General features: G+C 36.3%; 7 protein-coding genes across 7 annotated transcripts; 4 read left to right on the top strand and 3 right to left on the bottom strand. All coding sequences in view use genetic code 12, as the record gives it.

Moving 5' to 3' along the window:
• Positions 1-226: 226 nt before the first annotated feature.
• RTS1 (serine/threonine-protein phosphatase 2A 56 kDa regulatory subunit delta isoform) lies at positions 227-3,187 on the top strand (the record flags this gene model as incomplete). The annotated part of the gene is made up of 1 exon (XM_001527019.2): positions 227-3,187. The coding sequence occupies one exon, from the start codon at positions 227-229 to the stop codon at positions 3,185-3,187; it is 2,961 nt and encodes a 986-aa protein (XP_001527069.2).
• Positions 3,188-5,802: 2,615 nt separating this feature from the next.
• IMD1 (inosine-5'-monophosphate dehydrogenase) lies at positions 5,803-7,680 on the top strand (the record flags this gene model as incomplete). The annotated part of the gene is made up of 2 exons (XM_001527018.2): positions 5,803-6,253; positions 6,566-7,680. The coding sequence occupies 2 exons, from the start codon at positions 5,803-5,805 to the stop codon at positions 7,678-7,680; spliced, it is 1,566 nt and encodes a 521-aa protein (XP_001527068.1).
• A 415-nt stretch (positions 7,681-8,095) lies between these two features.
• On the top strand, positions 8,096-8,635 carry SCP1 (calponin; the record flags this gene model as incomplete). The annotated part of the gene is made up of 1 exon (XM_001527017.1): positions 8,096-8,635. One exon carries the CDS (start codon positions 8,096-8,098, stop codon positions 8,633-8,635), a length of 540 nt encoding a protein of 179 aa, XP_001527067.1.
• An 870-nt stretch (positions 8,636-9,505) lies between these two features.
• Positions 9,506-10,441, top strand: MAK16 (ribosome biosynthesis protein; the record flags this gene model as incomplete). Its single annotated transcript, XM_001527016.2, has 1 exon — positions 9,506-10,441. One exon carries the CDS (start codon positions 9,506-9,508, stop codon positions 10,439-10,441), a length of 936 nt encoding a protein of 311 aa, XP_001527066.2.
• A 310-nt stretch (positions 10,442-10,751) lies between these two features.
• On the bottom strand, positions 10,752-11,924 carry RSB1_4 (phospholipid-translocating ATPase rsb1; the record flags this gene model as incomplete). Its single annotated transcript, XM_001527014.2, has 1 exon — positions 10,752-11,924. The coding sequence occupies one exon, from the start codon at positions 11,922-11,924 to the stop codon at positions 10,752-10,754; it is 1,173 nt and encodes a 390-aa protein (XP_001527064.1).
• A 1,943-nt stretch (positions 11,925-13,867) lies between these two features.
• On the bottom strand, positions 13,868-15,304 carry RSB1_3 (phospholipid-translocating ATPase rsb1; the record flags this gene model as incomplete). Its single annotated transcript, XM_001527013.2, has 1 exon — positions 13,868-15,304. The coding sequence occupies one exon, from the start codon at positions 15,302-15,304 to the stop codon at positions 13,868-13,870; it is 1,437 nt and encodes a 478-aa protein (XP_001527063.2).
• Positions 15,305-16,889: 1,585 nt separating this feature from the next.
• Positions 16,890-18,302, bottom strand: RSB1_2 (phospholipid-translocating ATPase rsb1; the record flags this gene model as incomplete). The annotated part of the gene is made up of 1 exon (XM_001527012.2): positions 16,890-18,302. One exon carries the CDS (start codon positions 18,300-18,302, stop codon positions 16,890-16,892), a length of 1,413 nt encoding a protein of 470 aa, XP_001527062.2.
• Between the last annotated feature and the right edge of the window lie 1,887 nt (positions 18,303-20,189).

Below are 20,189 nucleotides of genomic sequence, written 5' to 3'. Positions count from 1 at the left end.
TTGGGAGTTTTTTTATTTTTTTTTATTTTTTACTTTGTATTCTTCTACTCCTTCTTTAACAACAACAACAACAACAACAACAATAAGATCACCGTAATTTTTATCACCTTGCACCCCTGAATATCACTAATTCGATATCCAATTTGTCCAATAGCCAATACCTAGTTTGAAAAAAAAAAAGAATTCCTTCACCAGCACTTTATTCTTTTGATTAACGCCAAAGATGATGAAAGGATTTAAGAATAGATTGACTCGAAATAAGAGTCAATCTTTGAGTAAGAAGTCGGATAAGAGCAAAGACAAAGAGAAAGAGAAGGAGAAAGAGAGTAAAAATGAAAAGAGGACACCTTCTCCAGGGTATGGGGCGAACTCATCCGGCTCTTCCATCCCCGCCTCCGCCTCCACCTCCACACCGTCAAATACGAATAACTCATCACTTTCTCTGCAAAGCTCACGAAACTTGGTAACAAATGCATCCGTTTCACTCAAGTCCAACCTGCCAAGTCCGTCGAGAAACAATAGTGGAAATAGCGCGGCATCCATAAAGTCCACCAACAGCAACACGACCATGACTTCGGCAAGCTCCCCACATGGACTGCCTACAACCACAACAATGGAGACCCATAGTCATAATCACAATCACAGCCATAATCATCAACAACAGCAACCTCAACAACAACAACAGCAACAGCACGACTCTCCAAAGATTGTAGTTGACGATGAAAACTCCAACAATTCTGGGAGCAACAATAATAACAACAGCTCTAGTAGCAATAGCATCAACAGTGCCAATAGCAACACTGTATTTGGCTCGCCTTCTCAACAGTCATCAAATAGTTTTGGCGTGATGCCTAGCCAAATATCATTGGCCTCGGGTCCCTCCTCTGCAGCTAACATGTCATCAATAAACTCCAATGTGGCTCCCACAGGCATGCCCTCTATAGTCACACCCACGGCATCACAATCGCAATCACAATCGCAATCACAATCACAATCACCTTCACCATCACCATCGCAAGCACAAAATCATACACTTTCATTTGGCTCTCCGTTATCGCAGCCAATTACACCTACACCAACATCCCCTCTCGGCTCATCACATTTTGATAAAGCACATCATAGCCAGCATGGCGCCGCCCAGCAATCGCACTTTAACCAATTGAACCCAAACATTGCTTCACCGGGCGGAGCAGGCTCTGGTGTTGGTGTTGGTGTGGGTAAAGATGCTTTTGACATTGACTTGATTGTAACTCCAAAGAGACATTCCTCATCAAGATTTGAACCTACCTCGTCAGACAAGTACCAGGAAATCCACAAGCTACCAAACTTTGACGAAGTTTTGCCAGAGGATCAAATTCAATTATTTATACAAAAGATTGACCAGTGCAATATGATGTTTGATTTTAGTGATCCAACATTTGATGTTCGCGGTAAAGAAATCAAGAGGTTGACGTTACAAGAGTTGATTGCATTCATCTCAAATAACAGATTCTCATATACCGATGAGATGTATAAACATGTTGTGTCAATGTTTAAAAAGAACTTGTTTCGTCCCATCCCGCCACCAGTGAACCCCATTGGTGATGTCTTTGATCCCGATGAAGACGAGCCTGTTAGCGAATTAGCGTGGCCACATATGCAGGCAATTTATGAATTCTTTCTCAGGTTTATTGAGCTGCCTGATTTTCAGCATCAAATAGCCAAGCAGTACATTGACCATGACTTTATATTGAGAATTTTGGAGCTTTTTGATAGTGAAGATCCACGAGAGCGGGATTGCTTAAAGACAACGTTGCATAGAATCTATGGTAAATTTTTGAGTTTGCGAAGCTTTATTAGAAAATCTATTAATAACGTGTTTTTGCAATTTGTTTACGAAACCGAAAGATTCAATGGTGTTGGTGAATTGTTGGAAATTTTGGGTTCTATAATCAATGGGTTTGCTTTGCCTTTGAAAGAAGAGCACAAGATTTTCTTGGTAAGGATATTGATTCCTTTGCATAAGGTAAAATGTTTATCCCTATACCATCCTCAATTGGCGTATTGTATTGTGCAATTCTTGGAGAAAGATCCTCTGTTGACTGAGGATGTGATTATGGGTCTTTTGAGATACTGGCCAAAGATCAATAGTCCAAAGGAGGTTATGTTTCTTAACGAGATTGAGGATATATTTGAAGTGATGGAGCCTAATGAGTTTATGAAGATCCAGATTCCGCTATTTGCCCAGCTTTCAAAATGTATCAGCTCACCCCATTTTCAAGTGAGTGAGAAAGTTTTGTGTTATTGGTCGAATGAGTATTTCTTAACGCTCATCACTGAGAATGCAGAAGTTGTATTACCCATTATATTTGCGTCACTTTATGAACTCACCAATGCTACACAACCAGGAGTGGAGAATGGAATCATGCAACAAAAACTTGTCAATTGCCCCAACGCTACAGTCGATGCCAATGGCAACTTAATTGATAGTGGTTTGGTATTACAAGAGGCCCAACAAGGAGTTGATCCAAGTACAAACGATCCCTCACATCCGCACCATACCATCTTTGAAGCCCACTCTTCTATCAATAATCGTAACAACACCAACAATAGTAATAGTAATAGCAACAATAATGCTATGAACAGCATTATGAACACCAACAACCACCACGGTGATAGTGTTGGTGGTGATGGAAACAATGCTGGAGGCTTACATCCAACTAATATCGACTCTGCCAGTGAGTCAAACTCGCTAACAAACTCACCACGAACCAGCCTCAATGGTGCAGATCTTTCTGACGAAGAGTACTATGACCTGTTTAGTGGTGTCAACAGTAGCAATAGTGGTAATCTAAACGACAGTTCTGGTAGTGGTAGTGGTGGTGGTGGTGGTGGTGGTATTGTTTCACCAAATGGTGGGTTTGGCGGCGGTCTCAATGATGATTTTGAGTCTGGTTTCGATGACGATTCATCAATGTTGCTGCACAACTCTGCCACCTCCAATTGGAACAGGTCAATACACTCATTGGTTTATGGCGCCCTCAAGGTATTTATGGACCATAATCCGGTGTTGTACGATCATTGCACGATATTGTACCACCAATCATTGAGTGAGCAAAGAGATCGAGAATTGGCAAGAAAAGAAGGGTGGAAGAGAATCGAAAATTATGTCAAACGAATCAAAGCAAATACTCTGCTGTTAGGTTAGGAAATTAGAAATTGGCAAGTAAATTGCGGCAAAAGTGGAGAAAACGGCATGGAATGAAGTCAGTAATAGTAGTAGTACTGGTGGTGGTTTTGGTGGTGACTACATCTATCCCGAATCTTATTATGAATGAGTTGTATAATTTGTTTGTAATACACTTTAGAATAATACGTTTTTTTTTAAAAAAAAATAAAACAAAATAAAGAAAACACTTTCAAAACAATTTATGACTTAGAAAAGAGTTGAAAAGTAGACAAGTAATTATATGTACCACTTTTATGTCAAGTAGGGCCATAGTTTCTGTGAGAATCTAGTTGATATATTGATACAAATGTTGTGCAGATTAAGTAGTTAGTTGGAGAGTAGGTGAGATTTCCCAGCACGATTGTGCCGACAGATTTTGTTTAACAAGGGCTAAAACTCTACATACAAAAGTTGTTTACTTTCAAGTTCTTTACTTAACTAAACAATTTTAAAGCTCGGTTGACTACGAAATAGATATAGCCATTTTTGTTCTAGCGGTTGCCCGTGATTTTCGGAACTTCAGTGGGATTGTACAATAATTGGCTGTCGGTGTTGCGTGCGCCGGAGTGAGAGCGAGAGTGGGAAAATATTCGGAAGGATAAAAACATGGAAACTAAGTGTCCAAAAGCGAAATTTAATCAGGATGAAGTAGTAGTAGTAGTAGTAGTAGTAGTAGTAGTAGTAGTAGTAGTAGTAGTAGTAGTAGTAGTAGTAGTAGTAGTAGTAGTAGTAGTAGTAGTAGTAGTAGTAGTAGTAGTAGTAGTAGTAGTAGTAGTAGTAGTAGTAGTAGTAGTAGTAGTAGTAGTAGTAGTAGTAGTAGTAGTAGTAGTAGTAGTAGTAGTAGTAGTAGTAGTAGTAGTAGTAGTAGCTGTAGTAATAACGGTGGTGGTGTTAAGGTTGAAGGATAATAAAGATGAACCAAAAACGGAGAGTATTGTTGACTAGTTCAGAAAAGTATTGATTGATTGTACATAAGGGATAAAAATGACAACAATTGAAGAGTAAACAAGTTCTTTTTTTGCAAATTCCATCAGGGTTTGGGGTTGTAGATTATTATAAAACTTCTATCAAAGTTAATATATACCGAATTCGAGTTACTAAGTTGTTCTACTAAACAAATCATTACATATATATATATATATATATATATATCTACATCCGTTGAATATTAGAAAGAATTGTTCCGGTTGTAAAGCAAACATGTCAGAATCCAAGTGAAACTTTGACATTTACGTTGCAAAGAATGTATCTGTACGCAGCCAGCCCAGTACCACTATACATTAGGATATACAACTAAACGTAAATGGTGCATCGAGTAGTATCCTTAGATTTTGGGTAGCGCTTTATTTTTTTTTGACGTGATAGTTATCGGTTGCCCGTTTACTGGGAGTTCATTTTGGATGTGTGAGAATCCACCGCGTAATAAATCTTCTTCGTCCTTTCTTCTTTGTCAATAAAATTTTTTTTTTCGTTTTCATTTTCCTTTTTCCTTTTTCCTTTTCGTGAATAAATTTATATATTTTGTTTCTTTCAAAGTTATAACGTAAGAGCCAAATAAAGACAACATAATGTTGTTGATTTCGTTACTCGAGATTACTTGACTCTTTAGGTCCACACAGATATATATATATATATATATATATATAACTATTAATCCAGGCACTTCATTAGTGCAGTGAATAACAAGTGGTGGTATGTTAAAAAGATATTGTTTTAAAAGAGTTATATGTTAAAATATATATTATGATGAGAAAACTTTTAACCTCGATTTGCAAACTATTGAAAAAGAAATAACCATTACACTTCATCGTGTGATGCTTTAATGAAACGTAAATTGAAAGAACCGCTACACTGACCAACATATCTCGATTATCATTATTTATTTGACCTTGAATACTAACTTGAATTTTGTATTTACAGAGCTACCACGATGATATGTCGAGAATCAATCAAACCAACTAGAGAGATACATTGGATTATCCCAGTATGAAATACTAGTAGACTGGATGTACCGAAGAACAAACAGTAGAGAAAAATAATTTGAAAAGTAGAAAGAAAAAAAAACAATGAAAGAACAAGCTTATAACAACAAAGACGCCGTGACTATTTTGTTTATTTACTTATAATTACGCGTCCTGGTCTCGTTACTGCAAAGCTTCTGAGTATACTTTTATTCCCCCATAAGTGTCATCCTTATCCGACATTTACCCAAAAACTCAGTGTCTTATGTATCCTTATCTCTAGTATCTCTTCCTTCGGAGGACAGTCAATGATAACCCAATTTTTCAAGAAAAAGTATCTTGTCATCTCTACTTCGAATAATCTAGCGCTACCAATTGATTGATATTACGGAATATTTAGTAAGCCTTGCCACTATATAATAAATTTTTTTTATTAATTTTTGTGTAATGTCCATCTCTTTGGAAGAGACAGCTGCCAACATTACTATAAAATTTTCAGCTCGATGGAAAAAAATACAACCTTTACTCTTCTCTTTTTTTTTTCTTCTTTTCTCTTTTGGCAAAGCCTGCCCCTTTCACATATACCCTAGTTGGCCAGTGTCCTAATCGTTCTTAATCTACTTTCAATTCACAATGTCATTCGACGCTTCAAAAGCAACCTCATATCTCAAGGATTACTCCAAGAAAGATGGCTTGTCTGTCAAAGACTTGGTCGACTCAACCAATTTCGGTGGTTTGACTTATAACGATATCTTGATCTTACCGGGACTTATTTCTTTTCCAAGCTCCGATGTCAAATTGGAGAGTAAACTTACCAAGAAGATCACTTTGAATGCGCCATTTGTCTCATCACCTATGGATACTGTTACTGAAGAGGTCATGGCTATTCACATGGCGCTTTTGGGTGGTATTGGTATTATTCACCATAACTGTACTGCTGAAGAGCAAGCGGAGATGGTGAAAAAGGTTAAGAAGTACGAAAACGGTTTTATCAACGATCCAGTAGTCATCACCGAAGACATTACAGTGGGCGAGGTCAAAAAGATGAAGAAACAATTGGGTTTCACTACTTTCCCAGTTACAGGTATGTTTGCATAATGGAGAAAAGAAAAGAATATATATATATATTTTAAGTAACATTTTGTTACTCAGCTTGAGGAATTGAAGACGAAGAAGAAGAAGAAGAGATGTTCAGTTGTCAGATTCTTTTGCATTGATGAACAACCATAAATTTTTATTAACTTTCGTTCTACCGAATATTACATCAAACGATGTTGGGGAGAAACTTTTATATATCTGAAATTGAACCTGGCAACTGAATGAGTCTGTCTACTTTTGAAATTGTTTTTATTGTTTTCTTTTTACTAACTTGATTTTTTTCTTCTTTCATTTATAGACAATGGTAAAGTTGGAGGCAAGTTATTGGGTATTATTACCTCTCGTGATGTTCAATTTCACGAACACGACAACGACACAGTTGGTAAAGTTATGACCAAGGAGTTGATCACTGGTAAAAAAGGCATCACCTTGACCGAAGGTAACGAGATCCTTAGAAAGTCGAAAAAGGGTAAGTTGCCAATTGTTGATTCTGAAGGCAACTTGGTCTCCTTGATCTCTTTGACAGACTTGCAAAAGAACCAAGACTATCCTATTGCTTCTAAATCGTTTGACTCTAAGCAATTGTTGTGTGGTGCTGCTATTGGTACTATGGAGGCAGATAAGCAAAGATTGGAGAAGTTGGTTGAGGCAGGTTTGGATGTTGTTGTTATCGACTCCTCCAATGGTTCCTCAGTTTTCCAAATCAACATGCTTAAGTGGATCAAGGAAACTTACCCTGAGTTGCAAGTTATTGCTGGTAATGTTGTCACTAGAGAACAAGCCGCCATTTTGATTGAGGCTGGTGCCGATGGATTGAGAATCGGTATGGGTTCAGGCTCTATCTGTACTACTCAAGAGGTTATGGCATGCGGTAGACCCCAAGGTACCGCTGTTTATGGTGTCACTGAGTTTGCAAACAAATTTGGTGTGCCATGTATTGCTGATGGTGGTATTGGAAACATTGGTCACATCTCCAAAGCTTTGGCATTGGGTGCATCAACAGTCATGATGGGAGGTTTGTTGGCAGGTACAGCAGAAACCCCAGGTGACTACTTCTATAGAGACGGTAAGAGATTGAAGAGTTATAGAGGTATGGGATCAGTTGCTGCTATGAAACAAACCAGCATCAATGCCAATGCCTCGACATCAAGATACTTTTCCGAGTCTGATAAAGTGTTTGTTGCTCAAGGTGTCAGTGGCTCTGTTGTTGACAAAGGTTCGATCACCAAGTTTGTTCCATATTTGTACAATGGTTTACAACATTCCTTGCAAGACATTGGTATTAAGTCTGTTAAAGAGTTGAGAGAAAAGGTCGATAACGGAGAAGTTAGATTTGAATTCAGAACTGCTTCTGCCCAATTAGAAGGAGGTATCAATGGTTTGTACTCCTATGAAAAGCAATTGCACAATTAACGTGCTTGCTCAATTGGATCGAAAATAGTATATTTGGTTGTTTTTTTTTGTAGTAATATTTTTAGTAAAAAGAAAAAAAAAAATTAAGATTATAAAAGTTATTTCCTTGCTATGTTTAGCAAGGTTGTGTAGTTAATGTCTAAGTACAATGCAATACGGTCTGATAAAGGAAAAGAAGCATTACAAAGTCTGGTTTTGTGAGGTCCACCAACAATTTGTAAATGGTTGTTTGTGGTGGAATATTTGCTTACCTTTATATATTTTTTTTAATTTCTGAATCTTTCTATAAATTTTATCTTATTTTTATCTTATCTTTTTCTTATTTTTGATTTTGAATTGAAACACCCTAACTGCATTAAATACAACCAGCTACTGCTCTTTAATAAACTTCCTCCTTACAATTCATATTTGATAAATGACCACAAAGAAGAACGCAACACTCGATACAGATCTATCCGATAGCAGAACCCAGCGGTACCTAGCTATTCAACCTGACATCAAACGCTATCTCGAGTACACACTCTTGCCGCACCACACTGACTTGTTTCAAAAACAATCAACTCCAACAACGCCTTACCAGGAACTTGATCTAGCCGAGCTTTTACACGATGGAGAGATCCTTTGTAAGTTGGGACAATTGGTTTCGGAACTAGGGGAAACTAAGGTCCAAAACCCCACTTTAAGATTCAAATCATCACGGATGGCATTTGTACAGATGGAAAACATTTCGTGGTTTATTCAGCTTTGTCACTTGATTGGGGTACCTCAAGACGAAATTTTTCAAACTGTAGACTTGTTTGAGCGAAAAGATATGTACCAAGTATGTGTTACAATTATGTCGTTTTCACGAATCGTGCATGAGTTACAACCGACGGTGTTTAAGGAAGTTGTTGGACCCAAAAAAAGTAAAGTTCGACCTTCCGTCCCGAGCAAACCGAGAAGCCTAAGAAGCTGACTTGGTTTTGTCTGACATGAAGCAAGAAGCGGGGCAGAAAGGAATGGGGAAGGATCTTAGGGTAGGTTCGGTTAGAAGTGATATTAAGATGCCAATAGAGATCATATTGGAAATTGTTAGGTTTATCGAAATGGCAACAAGAAGAACAAGTGATGCATATAATTACAAATATACACATAGATCCATTTATATACAAATGGTTAGAAATCTACATACATATATAAATATATATATAAATATGTCTGTATTCACTTATACACAGTAATATAATGAACTAACTATATAACTTTACACGGCTAGCCAATGTTGGAAAGGATGTTAATAATTGTAGGTATATCTAAAAATCGTCAGTGGATGTATACTATAGTTTCCCTGCTTATTCAAACTGTGTAACGGTATATGCAGGCATCAGACAAGCGCTACCAACTCTTCTCGTGAGCTCTTTAGTTTTTTTTTTTTTAAAAAAAAAGAAAAAAAAATTAAAGTAAAGATCCGAATTTTGAAATGTGATGAGGAAGATGGTGTGCTACACACTGTTATCAAACAACAAAAAAGAAGAAGAAGAAGACAAAAAAAAAAACAAAAAAGAAGACAAAATCATCATCTCAGATTAACCATTAATCAAGCATTAAGTCTACTTTGTCTAACTACACTAAGTGGAAAAGATCACAGTACTTGAAAAATACCTTTTGAAGAAACAAATTATAGGTGTTTCAGTAACTTTCTTTGAGTTTTCCTTTTTTTTTTTTTTTGCTTTTTCATTATCATTTATATAACTGGTATTGCAAGAATAATATTGCATATTCAATAGATCATCTTCAAGCATCTGTCACAACCTGCACTACAATTACCAAAAATTAATCTGAAGCCATGTCTGATGAAGTGATTTGGCAGGTGATTAATCACCAATTTTGCGCTTTCAAACTCAAGACGGAGAAACAAAATTTCTGTCGAAATGAATACAACGTCAGTGGATTATGTACTAGACAATCATGTCCCCTTGCCAATGCTCGATATGCCACTGTGAAAAACGTTGGCGGGAAACTATATCTATATATGAAGACCGCTGAACGTGCTCACATGCCGAATAGGTGGTGGGAAAGGATCAAGCTTTCCAAGAATTATAACAAAGCATTGAAGCAAATTGATCATCATTTACAATATTGGCAAAAGTTTCTTCAGCATAAATGTAAACAGCGGTTGACGAGACTCACACAAGTTGCAATCACAGAGAGAAGACTTGCATTGAACGAAGAAGAAAGACATATGGTAGGAGTGAAACCAAAGTTGAAGAGGAGAGAAGAGAATAGAGAAAGAAAAGCACTTGCAGCAGCCAAAATCGAAAAAGCTATTGAAAAAGAGTTATTGGAAAGATTAAAAAGTGGTGCATATGGCGATAAGCCATTGAATGTCGATGAAAATGTGTGGAGAAAAGTTCTTGGTAAAGTTGGTGAGGATGAAGAAGAGGAGGAGGAAGAGGAGGAGTTTGATGATGATGAGGATGAAGTTGAATTGGAAAGTGGTGACGAAGACGATATGGGTGAAGTAGAATACGTTGAGGATAGTGGTGACGATGAGTTGGTTGATATGGAAGATTTAGAGCAATGGTTGGGTGATTCTTCTTCTGATGAGAGCGAAGATGAAAGCGAGGATGAGAGTGATGTTGATGACAATGGTGAAGACGAAGGTGAACTGAAGAAGAGGAAAGCAGAGGATTCTAAGAAGCAAAAGAAAAAGAGAAAGCCTAGAGTTGAGATTGAATATGAACAAGAGGAAGAGCCTTTGCAAACTAACATTGCTATTTGAGATAGTTTTGAAAAATAAAAAATATACAAGAGGAGGTGCGGGAGGAGGGGAGGCTGGGCTGGTATTGCAATTTTCGGTTTATAAGCAGATGAATCCATTCAAGTGAGTGTGTGCCGGGTTGGGTGATTACTTATGTATGGATGTATGGATGTATGGATGGATGGATGTATGTATGCATTTATGTATTTATGTGTGCATTAATTGTTGGTATATATGTTTATTTATTTATTAACCAACACAAAAAGCTATAGAAACATTTTGAACTCAAATATCTACTTGTAGAAAAGAAAAATTGTTGTTCCAGAGCAAATCATAATGCGTTACGGTGTATTTGCTCATCTCTCATGCCCATGTCTTGGTTCGAGTCCATTTCCCACTCTTGAGTAAAGTACTCGCGGTAAACGGTATCTAATTCATGGTGACTTCCCATTTCCTCATCACTTTCATCCAAGTTTTTCTTTATCGTGGCCAATTTCACAATATTCTTTTTACCAAAAACCCAGACCGGATGAAAAGGCACAAATATTATTCCACAAATAGTAACCATTGTAGCATCAAGAACCAAAATATAGGGCTCGTGTGTGTTTAAATAACCGTCCAAACCCATAGCCAACTCCACGACTCTGTATATGCAACGAATGTAGATCGCGACAACTGAAATGGTCATCGCCAATGGCATCCAGTCAAACAATTTGTTTTGTCTAATGGATGCAAATTTCTTGTTGTAAAATTGTTCCAAGTGCTCATGCCTATATTGTCTAACTGATTTGGTGTTGAACAAAAATCTTATAAAGTTACCAAACGATCTAGTCATTGGTACTTTATATCCTTGTTGGTTATAATCATAACTCTCAGCATGTTTAAAGTAAACTCTGTTCAAAAACTCAAACCAGAACCCTAAAAACACAGTCATTGCAATTACCTGCAACACTATTCCTGCAACAGTAATATTCAAACCCATTTGAGCACTACCGCCACCGCTGCTTGCTGTAGAAGCAAGAGATCCACCAGATGATTGTACTAGCAATGAAAAAATGTCACTGCCAATGAAGAAATACGAATACCACATTGGCTTCAAAAACGAATATTGTCTTCCATGTATAACAACAAGCTGGCCAAATAAAAAGTAAATACCGGCCATTATAAATGCAGGTGCAATAGTCAAACATATTGATTGCATAATGTAGTAGCTAAGCACATCACCTTTATTATGAGACAACACTCTTCCCAAATAACCAATACCTTCCAAAGCAAACCCACAAATGAATGTCACATTGTACCACCAATATCTTGAGTAATACAACATTCCTACAGTGTACCAAAATATCAACATATATATAGTATGGAACAAGTCATTGCCTCCAAAATTTGGATTATAGGAATAAAAATTGTAATTTTCATCCAAATCTCTGATCTTGATCGCGAGATTGGCGACGGCAGCAGATAATTGCGACCTGGAAATATCTGTTGTAGCAGGACTCATTTTTGCCCGTATTATTAATTTTTTTTAATTTTAATCCTTTCTATTTGTTTTTTTTTGTTTATTTATTATTTTGTTCTTTGTTGAGTTGGTCTTTGCTAACCCTGACTTTTCTTTTTTTGTAAAAACAAGAAACAAAAAATTTGCTGGAAAGGAGAAAGTAAAGTATTTGTGTGTTGATGGTTCAGTTTGGTAAAATTTGCAAGCTCAGATACAAAGTTTTGAATGACAGAATATAGACTATTTTAATGAAAAAGTTGATCCTCTAGCACCATTATTTATAGTAAACATTATGGAGATAGCAATTGCAATTCTTTTTTTTTTTTACAAAACACGAATAGGGATAAAAATATGAAATAAGTGGAGAGCTAAAGCCCAATATTCTTTTCAAAAGCACAGCCCTTGTACTTATCCTTTGTGTTTTTGCTCAACTTGTTTTGGTAAGAGAGAGATGGGGCGAGGTGGGACAGGATCAATAAACAGACATATACAAAAACACACGCTCACACACACACACACACACACACTCACACACACACTCACACACACACTCACACACACTCTCACTAACTCTCTCACTCTTTCACTCTTCCACCCCCTTTTTCTTGATGTTGTTTCTCCTTTTACCCTTTTTTGCATTTGAGTTCCTTACACAAGACCGCGGAAAGATGAAGCATAGCCCCGTCCCGTTCAATATAATGTCAACAGCGTAAACACAAGAACACATATAACCAACAATTAGAAGTGGTTAGAAGTAGTTTATTGTTAGAAATAGGTGAAGGATATAGTTAAATTAAAATAAAATCATAGGAACAACAGAGCATTGACCAGTAATCTGTGTAAAATGGCTGGAAGAAGACTTTTGTTGTTCACGAAGCTGTAATTTTCATTTTTTCGTGCCAAATGTTAAAGACCTAGTTGTAATTTCAACACAGCCGCTTATGAATCTAGGGAAAAGGTAGCAATCAGAGAATGGTAAAGGAATAACAAATGAGATTTCATATATTGTACTTGGAAGGATGGGGGTATCTATATCTGTATAGAGTTAATTTTTAACTAAAGACGATTAACTGTCTTGGAACAAAAGAGAGAAGATATAAATTGTCTTGTAGGCATCTTCATACACGGTCTCCTGGATTCCTACCAAGGATGAGTAGGTTTGGTGGATGTGAGGTTTTATCGGTGATGAACCAGTTGTGGCTGTGCTTCTTTAATCCAATCTCGGAATATCGAAATTTAGTTGTTCAACCGCGTTCCCTCTTTTATTTTTTTTTTTTTTGCTTCTCTCAAGCATCATAAAAGCCCAAAAAAATGAAAATAAAGAGGATAGAAATAGAGGAACAAAACAAGTAGAATGAACAAAACGAAATACGAAGATGTTTATACTTCATTGGATGAACTTTAAGAGAATAAATGCAAAGTTTTAAAAGCTAGCTCTTGAAACTGAAGCTTGTAACCCCACTCAAACATTTGACCAATATATATTCATGTATGTCAAAACAAAAGAAAACATAAGAAGGAAATAGAAAGAATTAATTGAAAAAATAAGGACTTCTGGTGAATTGTGATAAGCTTCGCCTCTTTTTCTTCTTAAATGTTGACTGAAAATTTACAATGATATCTATTTATAGCACTGTTTTTACACAAATTCAGTATAGATAATCCAACATCGCGAGTGTACAATTCACGGTGGATATCTTCTAGTGGTGAAGATAGTATACTTTTTACGAAAGGGTTGAATGAAGATGATATTGCAGTATAAAAAAAAGAGTCAACCAAACAAAATCATACAGATAAAAACTAAATAATAAAAATGGAAATAATGAAAATAAAATTAACAAGCATCGTCCTGTTGACGGATGCTTTCAGGCAAAACAAAGATAAAAACTCCAACCAAATAGAAAAAAAAAAGAGAGACAAAAAGACTCTCTTAAATATCCCACTTCCTAAATGCGCTCTTGAAAATGTGTGTTTCTATTTTCAACCGAGTCTTTGACCAGTCCCATCACTGTTTCCTCACTTACGGTCTTGTCGTCGACATCAACTTTAGCATTTCCCTCAAACTCTTCTTCTTCTTCTTCTTCTTCTTCTTCTTCAAATTCATCCAAGTTTTTCTTTATCGTTGCCAATTTAACTATATTCTTTTCACCAAACACCCAAAATGGATGGAAAGGCACAAATACAAAACCACAGATTGCAATCATTGTAGCATCAAGTACCAAGATATATGGCTCATGCTTATATAAGTAACCATCATAGCCCATAGCCAACTCCACCACTCTGTAAATGCAACGTATATATACTGCAATTACTGCAATGGTCATTGCCAATGGCATCCAGTCAAACAATTTGTTTTGCCTAATGGATGCAAATTTCTTGTTGTAAAATTGTTCCAAGTGCTCGTGTCTATATTGTCGAACTGATTTGGTGTTGAACATTAACTTTATGTAACCGAGAAAAGTTCTTTTCGCCAATATGTGGTGATCTTGATGAAACTCGTTGCCGTGGGTCCTGGTATGTTTAAAATAAATCCTGCTCAAAAATTCAAACCAACAAACGATAAAAAGAGACATTGCAAAGACTTGCAACGCAATTCCAGCAATCGTGATATTTGTACCTGTTTGTGCACTATCGCCATTATTACTTGCAACGGAAGCAATAGCACCACCTGAAGCCTGAACAAGCAAAGAAATAACATCTGTTGCAATGAAAAAGTACGAGTACCACATGGGTTTTAAAAACGAATACTGTCTCCCATGTATAACAACAAGCTGGCCAAAAAGGAAATAAATACCGGCCATGATGAATGCAGGTGCGATGGTTAAACAAACGGTCTCCATAATAAAATAGTTGAACACATTGTTATTGTCATGTGCCAATACCCTTCCCAAAAAACCAATGACTTCCAAAGAGTATCCGCAAAAGAACGTTACATTGTACCACCAATACCTAGACTTAAACACCATTGCCGTCGTGTAAAGCAAAATCATTGCGTATACAATGAAAAATAGTATGTTACCTCCCAAGTTTGGATTGTAGTGGTAATAACTATCATTTGCACTCAAGTCTTTTAAGTTGATGGTAGCATTGAATATAGCCTCGGTGGCTTGAGCTTGAATTGCTGGGGCAGTTGCTGTGGCCAAAACCTGCTCAGCAGAAATAATGGTCAATGATGCTGCAGCACCACGATATGCTTTGGATAAGCCATGGAGGTTGCCAGATATTGTCTCGGTTGCTGCTTGAGAAATAACGGAAGATATTGTTGCTTTCAAAGCTAAAGCATTCGATAATGCAATACTACTCAATGTGGTCTCTGTTGGCATCAGCGAGGTAGTCCAGGGCGGAACAATCCATGTCAAAATATTCTGAGCTGAAGTGGTCATTTTTCTTTCCCTTGCTTAGCTTCTCAAGCGATTATATTCTGTATTTTTTATCTTATTTTATTTTATTGTCTTTTTGCAAAACAGTTTATCTGTTGGTTAAACCACTGCAAAGGCTGTCGAGCTTAGAAAAGATTATGTGAAAGTAAATCACAAGTTTGGGTACAAGGCAACATAGCAACATATATTACTGCTTTTGATTGGTATTTATATTGATGGTTTTTTTTTTTTCAAAAAGGAAGATGAACTTTGAAGATGTTTTTAGTTTTCCTCAACATATGTCTCCACACATTATCAGTCCCATACCAAAATGCAAATCAAGATTGGAAAGCAAATCCATATGTTATGGAAGGGGATTGTATTTTTTTTTCAAATTTCGTTTTCCTTTTCTTTTCCCGTTTTCTTTTCTTCTTTTTTTTTTGTTTTTTGTTAGTTATTTTTGGATCAACCATAGATATATCTTGGTATCTAGGCCATGTCGATCCCTTTTCATTCTCCAAACCCATTTAAGAGATTTTCAAATAGCTGTTTAGTACATAGCCTCGTTGTTCTCAATGCATTGGTCAATTAGTGGATGTCGTAATATGTGGCACAGCCTATTGACTACTTCCAACGATTAAATAGGCAGGCTGAAAACTGAAAAGAAAAGGAAAAAGAAAAAGAAAATGCAACAGGAATCTACGTTGATCTTGGTGTTATTGTTAATTCAGGAACTCTTTAAAAGTTTATAGCCAAGTTCTTGATGTTTGATATTTAAGGGGGGGGGAAAGAAGGTGAGGGGTGAGGGGTGAGGGGGGTCGATCCATGGATTAGATTATAAAATTTAAACGGTTTTCCGCTTATGTAAGCACATAAAAAAAACGGCTGGTACTAAATCGACAATTGCCTTTGCAATCGTATTTACAAACATATACACACAATGTTTTTGAAAAAGCAAAAGAAGAACAAAATATAAACACAAGCAAAAATAAAACGGGAAAGGACCATTTATAGTACAGAGCAAAATGTTTTAAAAACTATTTTTACTTTAAAACCCTCCCTCTTTTTTTTTTTAACTTGAAAGTTGCTGGAAACACATTGACAGTGACAGTGACATTTAAACAAAAATACTTCTTTGCTAAGCCTCCACTCTAAACAACGGATCTTCCAAACCAAAAGGGGAAGGACATTTAAAGTTAAAAAGGATTCGAAAATAATTAAAAACTTTGATAAAAAAAAAGTTTGTTATCATGAAGGAAGAAGGAACAAAAAAAAAGATGCGTAGATCTTTTCGAGTCGGGCACAATTCTTGAAATTGTTATAAAGACATACGGAAGAACGGAATTTAGCAAAGATCCAAATCTATTGATGAAAACAATTTTTTAATGTTTCCTATGTTCACAATAACAGGGGATAAAAACATGATTACTATTCCAGGAGTAATTGGGAGTAAACTTGAATTGAATAGAATAAAGTTGAAAGTTGAAAATTGAAATTGAAAATTCAAAATAAAAGATAAAAAATAAAAAATAAATAAAGAATTAAAATTTATATATAATAAATTTAGAGCAAAATGATAAATATCAAATGCCAAAAAAAAATTCTTTTTCTAAATAAACTCTCTAGGTAAACCTTTTTCTTCTTCATTAAACTCTTTACTTATCTCGCCCTCGTCTCGAATTGTTTTGTCATCAACTTCAACTTTCTCTTGCTGTTCCTTTTCCTCCTCCCCTGGTTGCTCATCCAAGTTTTTCTTTATTGTTGCTAATTTCACAATATTCTTTTTACCAAACACCCAGACTGGATGGAAAGGAAGGAAAATCAATCCACAGATTGCAATCATTGTGGCATCAAGTACCAAGATATATGGCTCATGTTCGTACAAGTAACCGCCAAACCCTTCAGCCAACTCCACCACACGGTATATACAACGAATGTATACAACAACCACAGCAATGGTCATTGCCAATGGCATCCAGTCAAACAATTTCCGTTGTCGAATGGATGCAAATTTCTTGTTGTAAAATTGCTCCAAGTGCTCGTGTCTATATTGTCTAACTGATTTGGTGTTGAACAATAACTTCAAATAATTGCCAATAGATCTCTTTTCCAAGGAGGTTTTTTGCACTGTCGATCCGTCTTGAGGTTTAATTTTGGAATTTTTAAAGTATAATCTGTTTAAAAACTCAAACCAAAAGATTAAAAACACACTCATTGCAAATACTTGCAATGCAATACCGGCAATCATTGTGTTTGTTCCTGAGCTGGCATCTCTGTGTTCAGAACTGGCTACTGAGGCTGCACCTCCACCACCTGCTTGAATGAGCAACGAGACGACATCTGTCGCTATGAAAAAGTATGAATACCACATTGGTCGAAGCAATGAGTATTGCCTTCCGTGAATCACCACCAATTGGCCAAATAGGAAATAAATACCAGCCATAATGAATGCAGGTGCAATGGTCAAGCACACGATTTGCATCAAAAAGTAGCTTTGCACTGCGGTGTTATTATGAGCCAAAAGTCTGCCCAAAAACCCTATAAACTCCAAGGCGTATCCGCAAAAGAAGGTGATGTTATACCACCAGTATCTTGACCAAATAGACATAACTGCGGTGTACAAAAAGATCAAGGCGTAAATGGCAAGGAAGAAGGCGTTACCACCCAAATTTGGGTTGTATCCATAAAGATTTTGTTCGTCAACCAACTCTTTTAAATTTACTGTGGCATTGAATATAGCCTGGGTGGCTTGTGCCTGCACCGATGAAGCTGTGGCAGTGGCAAGCACATTTTCTGCTGAGATGATGGTTAATGAAGCTGCTGCACCACGATAAGCTTCGGATAAAGAACGAAGATTGACGAAATCGGTTTCGGTTGCTACTCGTGCAATAACCGAGGAAAGTGTAACTTGTAAGTCAGATGCATGGGATGTAGCGATGCTCGTTAACGTTGTTGATGTGGGCATGTGTGAAGGAGTCCATGATTGCACATCGGCAAGCATGCTCAGTCTAAGTTGGTCCATTATTAAAAAAAGAACAAACAAAAGTCACTAAGCACACACAAAGTAGAACGATAGATCAGGTAAACTTGACAAAGTTGATACCAAACAAAAAAAAAAAGCAGTTCAAAAGGATAATCAAAAAGGAGAAGCAAAGTCCCAAATGATTAGAACGAAACAACGACAAAGAATATAAAAACGAAAACAAGAACCAAATTGAAAGTAAAAAATTCAAAGGTGTGATGAGTCTTTCCAAGTGTTTTAAATATCGATTTGTAATTGAATAAATGATACAAGTAGTTTAGCTTGTAGCAGTTGGAAACTTGTGACTGATGATGGCTTAGATCGAATAGGATTCTAGGTTGATTAATTGATGGGTTTGAAAACTAATAAGAAAATAAGAAGTAAAGAAGAAAGTAAAGATAAAATCCGCTCCGTCTCAATTCCCAAAAAAAAAATTAACCCCCAAAAGCAAAGACAAAGAAGAAAAGTTGAAGACAAAAACAAAAAATGTGTAAAGTTTTGCAGAAGACATCAAATACGAAATATCAAATGACGACACCGCTTACAATTGGTTGCGTTTTTATTTTTTTTATTTTTTATTTAAATTTCTTTTTTTCTTTTTTTGTAACTTCTCTTCCCGTGCACGCATTCCTCGTACTCAGTTACACAGAGCCATGGTGTGAGACAAGTAAATTGTAGGAGAAGAAGAAGAGGAAGATTTCATGCCACTACTGACATAGTAAACTTGCTCGATAACATTTATCATCATTCATACCTGTTTTCTCGTGTCCACTAGCATGTTTAATATAAATATATATACATCAAGTGGTGGTTATTTCTTAAAAGTAATTGACAGGGATCTCGATCAACAATCTGTAAAAAAGCCCTGGTTTCGCCCACAGCCTTCCCCCCCCCCCCTTCCTCTTCCTCCTCCTCCAATTGGATAAAAATAATAAAAATAATTTAAAATAATAAAAAGAATTCAGAGTTTTTGCACTAAAAATAGAATGTTTACGTAAGCGTTTAAGTTCGGGAATGAACTCTTTGATTTTGGTGAACAGTTGTATATGTACAAATATATATGTACAAATATATCCGCTTTTTTTCATGTATTAAATTTATCCGATATGGCGCTTCGCTTTAAAGTATAAACTTTTTTTTTTTTTCCTCTGTCAACTCAAATCTAACAAAATCTATTCTTGTGGGTGACTAAGCCACCATATGTACTATACTCATCAGCGATGATCAACTTCATCTTTATTCTGTCCCAATGACGAAAAGATAAAACTAAGGAAAGTACATCGTTATGAACCAACTTGGCTAAAGAGTACCGTATAAGCCAGAAACCACAACATTCGTAAAAGGGATAGAAATTTTAATTAAAAAACAAAAAAAAAACATGAGTTGTGGATAACCGAGAAATCGGGTCGGATACGGACGTACAAGTATAACGGGTATGTGACGGATATAACGGACAAGGAAAAGGGAAACGGAAAATGAAAATTTAGAATACACGGAGATAGACGGCTTTAGAGCTATTTACAATTGTGAGGAATACAACATCGAAGCCGTTTAGAGGCAAGTGTAGAAGAGCACTCATTACAGCCGCACATTGTCTACTAACATACCTTTAGATACTCCTTTTCTCCTCTTCCCATTTTTTACACCTTGACTTTGCTCTGGTTTATTTCCATTTTACTTTGAAGAAGAAGATTAAGAAGAGGAAGAAAAAAAAAAAAAGCAATAGATCCACACTTTGCGAATGCAAAATAATATAAGATGTGAAAATTTACTCTTTACAAGCAGAAATACAAGAGTTGCAATAGCAGAAATAAATAAATAAATAAATAAGGAAAGAAAGAAAAGCAATTGTGACTCTGTAAAGTTATTCAACCAATCAATGAACTG

Source organism: Lodderomyces elongisporus, chromosome 2, assembly GCF_030384665.1.
Source record: "Lodderomyces elongisporus chromosome 2, complete sequence".
Taxonomy (NCBI): Eukaryota; Fungi; Ascomycota; class Pichiomycetes; order Serinales; family Debaryomycetaceae; genus Lodderomyces; species Lodderomyces elongisporus.
Note: the sequence above shows the minus strand (reverse complement) of the source record. Positions and strands in the feature narration are given on the sequence as shown.